This window comes from Brassica oleracea, chromosome C3 (genome assembly GCF_000695525.1).
Source record: "Brassica oleracea var. oleracea cultivar TO1000 chromosome C3, BOL, whole genome shotgun sequence".
NCBI classification, from domain to species: domain Eukaryota; kingdom Viridiplantae; phylum Streptophyta; class Magnoliopsida; order Brassicales; family Brassicaceae; genus Brassica; species Brassica oleracea.
The window spans coordinates 28,635,421-28,637,173 of NC_027750.1; the positions used below are offsets into that span (position 1 = coordinate 28,635,421).

Consider the following 1,753-nt stretch of genomic DNA (forward strand, 5'->3'; position numbering starts at 1 on the left):
TATATTTACGTTAATTAAGTAGCACATGCAAACGTAAACATTTGTTAAATTTTCATATATACGTTAATTAAGCAGCACATGCAAACGTAAACATTTGTTAGAGTTTCATATATACGTTAAGATAGCACATGCAGACGTAAATCGTTAGAGTTAGCCTTCTAAAATGCGATCTATGAGTACTTCTCAATGTTAATCAACGTGCCTCAAAGCTAGCTGTAATAAATGAATTCATATTGCAACTTACAACGAGAGATGAGCTGTTCTGCGTTGTGTTTTATACTAATTGAAATACTTCAGCAAATTACATTACTGTAAACCCCTCCACTATAAATATGTATCACCATTCGATCTAAACAGTAACAAAACCAAATCCAAAGATGGGAACTAAAGAAGCTCTTGTTTACACTCTCATCTGCTTCCTTCTCTCTCTGCTACTCTTGTTTTGGAGATTCCTATGGCTCTCTTACATTGCTGTCACATCTACGACACAGCTAACCAGCCACCATAATCCCTCGACCAGCCATTCTCTGACCTCTGAAAGCGACGAATCTGAGTTTATGGCCTATATGCTCCGTAAGTCTAAGTCCGTCAACAAGGCACTAGACGGCGCCGTTCCACTTTGCGAGCCAGTACTCAAGATCCGTGAGGCCATGAGGTATACGCTTCTCTCCAACGGCAAACGCGTAAGACCAATGCTTTGTTTGGCTGCATGCGAGCTCGTTGGCGGCCATGAGTCAACCGCAATGTCTTTTGCGTGTGCACTTGAGATGATCCACGCGTCGTCTATCATCTTAGACGACCTCCCTTGCATGGACGACGACAGCCTCCGCCGCGGAAAACCCACCAACCATAAAGTATTTGGCGAGGATAGCGCCGTTTTGGCCTCTGTTGCGCTCATAGGTTTGGCCGTCAAACAAACCTCTTCATCCCCGGATGTTCCTCCAGAGAGAGTTCTCCGGGCGGTTCAGGTGATGATGCGAGCGGTGGGAACAGAAGGACTCGTTGCGGGACAAGCGGAGGATCTTGCCGGAGAAGGGATGAGCTTCGAGGAAAATGAAGCGGCGCTGGAACATCTTGAGTTTATACATATTCATAAAACGGCGTCGCTGCTTGAAGCTGCTGCGGTGGTGGGAGCCATAATGGGAGGTGGCTCTGATGAGGAGATTGAAAGGCTTGGGAAATACGCGAGGTGCGTTGGGCTGATGTTTCAAGTGGTGGATGATGTGCTCGACGTGACTAAGTCGTCAGAGGAGCTGGGGAAAACCGCAGGTAAAGATGTGATGGCTGGGAAGCTGACGTATCCGAAAGTGATGGGAGTGGAGAAGTCGAGAGAGTATGCAGAGAGGTTGAACAGAGAAGCGAGAGAGCATCTTCGTGGGTTTGATTCAGACAAGGCAGCTCCTCTGTTGTTTCTGGCTGATTACATTGTCAACAGACAAAACTGATGTGGCAAATTACTACTGTCTAGAAAGCCTTGATGACTCAAAAAAAAAACTACTAATGTCTGTGTCGACATATAGGTCTGATTTAACCTAACAGTCCAATGTCTTTCACTTGTCCATGTGTTCATTCAATTTCGTTTCTATACACCCTTCTTTCTTTTTATATTGAATATAATCTTCTTTTGTTTCTCGATGTTCAAAGCAGGATAAGATTTTTGTTTTCCAACAATTTGTGCTATTCATTTGACTTTCTAGGCTACATAAAAACTAAAAATAACAGAGAAAAGGTTAGAGCATCCACAATGGTGACA

At 44.0% G+C, this 1,753-nt stretch overlaps 1 protein-coding gene across 1 annotated transcript; it reads left to right on the top strand.

Moving 5' to 3' along the window:
• Positions 1–208: 208 nt before the first annotated feature.
• Positions 209–1,521, top strand: LOC106332340 (geranylgeranyl pyrophosphate synthase 10, mitochondrial-like). The gene has a single exon (XM_013770808.1). The coding sequence runs from the start codon at positions 378–380 to the stop codon at positions 1,443–1,445; it is 1,068 nt and encodes a 355-aa protein (XP_013626262.1). The 5' UTR covers positions 209–377; the 3' UTR covers positions 1,446–1,521.
• Positions 1,522–1,753: the final 232 nt, after the last annotated feature.